This window comes from Charadrius vociferus, unplaced genomic scaffold (genome assembly GCF_000708025.1).
Source record: "Charadrius vociferus isolate BGI_N301 unplaced genomic scaffold, ASM70802v2 scaffold486, whole genome shotgun sequence".
Lineage (NCBI taxonomy): Eukaryota > Metazoa > Chordata > Aves > Charadriiformes > Charadriidae > Charadrius > Charadrius vociferus.
In genome coordinates this window covers 292,956-294,063 of record NW_009648965.1, presented here as the reverse complement: position 1 = coordinate 294,063, position 1,108 = coordinate 292,956, and the positions used below count along the sequence as shown (strand labels likewise).

Genomic DNA, 1,108 nt, shown 5'->3' with positions numbered 1-1,108 from the left:
GGAGGAGGAAGAGAAGGTGAGTCCCTGGGGCAGGGTGACCTGCCCAGGCTTCAGCAGGGACCTGCCTTGTGCTATGTCCGTCTTTAGGGACTCGGATGTGAGGAGGCTGGCACTGACCCTGCCATCCCAGGGGATGCAGTAAGGTGGCCAAGGGCTCTCCAGGGCATCAGGTTCCCAACCAGGGAGCTCTTGCCCGGGGCAGAGCTGAGCAGCACGCAGGCGCCCAGCTTGTCCAATAGGGCAGATGGGCAAGCATAAGCCCAAGGGCTGCAGGGCATCCTGTAGACCTCAGCAGCAAGCTGCAAGCCGTGCCTGGAGCCACCTCTACGGGGGGTGGGGGGGGTGCCCCGTGCCCAGCCGGGACCATGCAGCCCCCCCCCATGTCCATGTAGCGACTCAAAGGGGATGGCACACGGGAGCCACCAGCCGTGGAGCGGATGAACACACCTGAACTGGAGGATGAGAAACGCCGTGGCCCTAGGAACCGGGGCCTCGACGCCGTCAAGGTGAGGGGGGTTGGTGTGTGGGTGGACCGAGGGACAGCTAGGCGTGGAGGAGGCAAACGCGGTGCTGCATGTCCCCCCCAGGGCCAGGAGCGGGTGCGGAAGAGCTCAGTGGACCTGCGGCGGGAGATCATTGATGTGGGGAGCATCCAGCGCCTCATTGAGCTCCGCAAGCAGCGCAGGCAGCGCCGGGAGGAGCGGGCTGCCAGCCCCGAGCCCCCACCACCACCTGAGCCCCTGGAGATTGTACGTCGAGGGGTCCCTAGGTGCAGGAGGGGGGCTGCTGGGACAAAGGCTGGAGCCCCCACGGGCCAGCCCCTGGGTCACTCTGCCAGCTGGGAACCTCCCTGGGGAAGCAGGGCATGGGGCCCCCCGTGTTGTCCCCTCTCCCGCACCCCTGTGATGCCCCAGCCCTGAGCCCGTCCTGCCACCAGGAGGGTCCTGTGGAGCCGGAGACCTTCCTGCGAGCTGCCGTCCAGGGCAAGATGCGCGTTATCGAGAAATTTCTGGCAGATGGTGGATCCCCCGACACATGCGACGAGGTAGCATCCCCCACGGCAGCTGGCTGCCCCCCACCTGCACTCGTCCACCATGCCCCCTATGCC

At 66.7% G+C, this 1,108-nt stretch overlaps 1 protein-coding gene across 1 annotated transcript in view; it reads left to right on the top strand.

Moving 5' to 3' along the window:
- The first annotated feature begins 73 nt into the window (after positions 1-73).
- ANKRD2 (ankyrin repeat domain 2 (stretch responsive muscle)) overlaps positions 74-1,108 on the top strand; it is a 3,038-nt gene continuing 2,003 nt past the window's right edge. Inside the window, exons 1-4 of the mRNA XM_009887699.1 lie at positions 74-97; positions 393-506; positions 588-749; positions 938-1,045. Of these exons, the coding sequence (XP_009886001.1) occupies positions 74-97; positions 393-506; positions 588-749; positions 938-1,045 (408 nt within the window). The remainder of the gene's footprint in view (positions 98-392; positions 507-587; positions 750-937; positions 1,046-1,108) is intronic.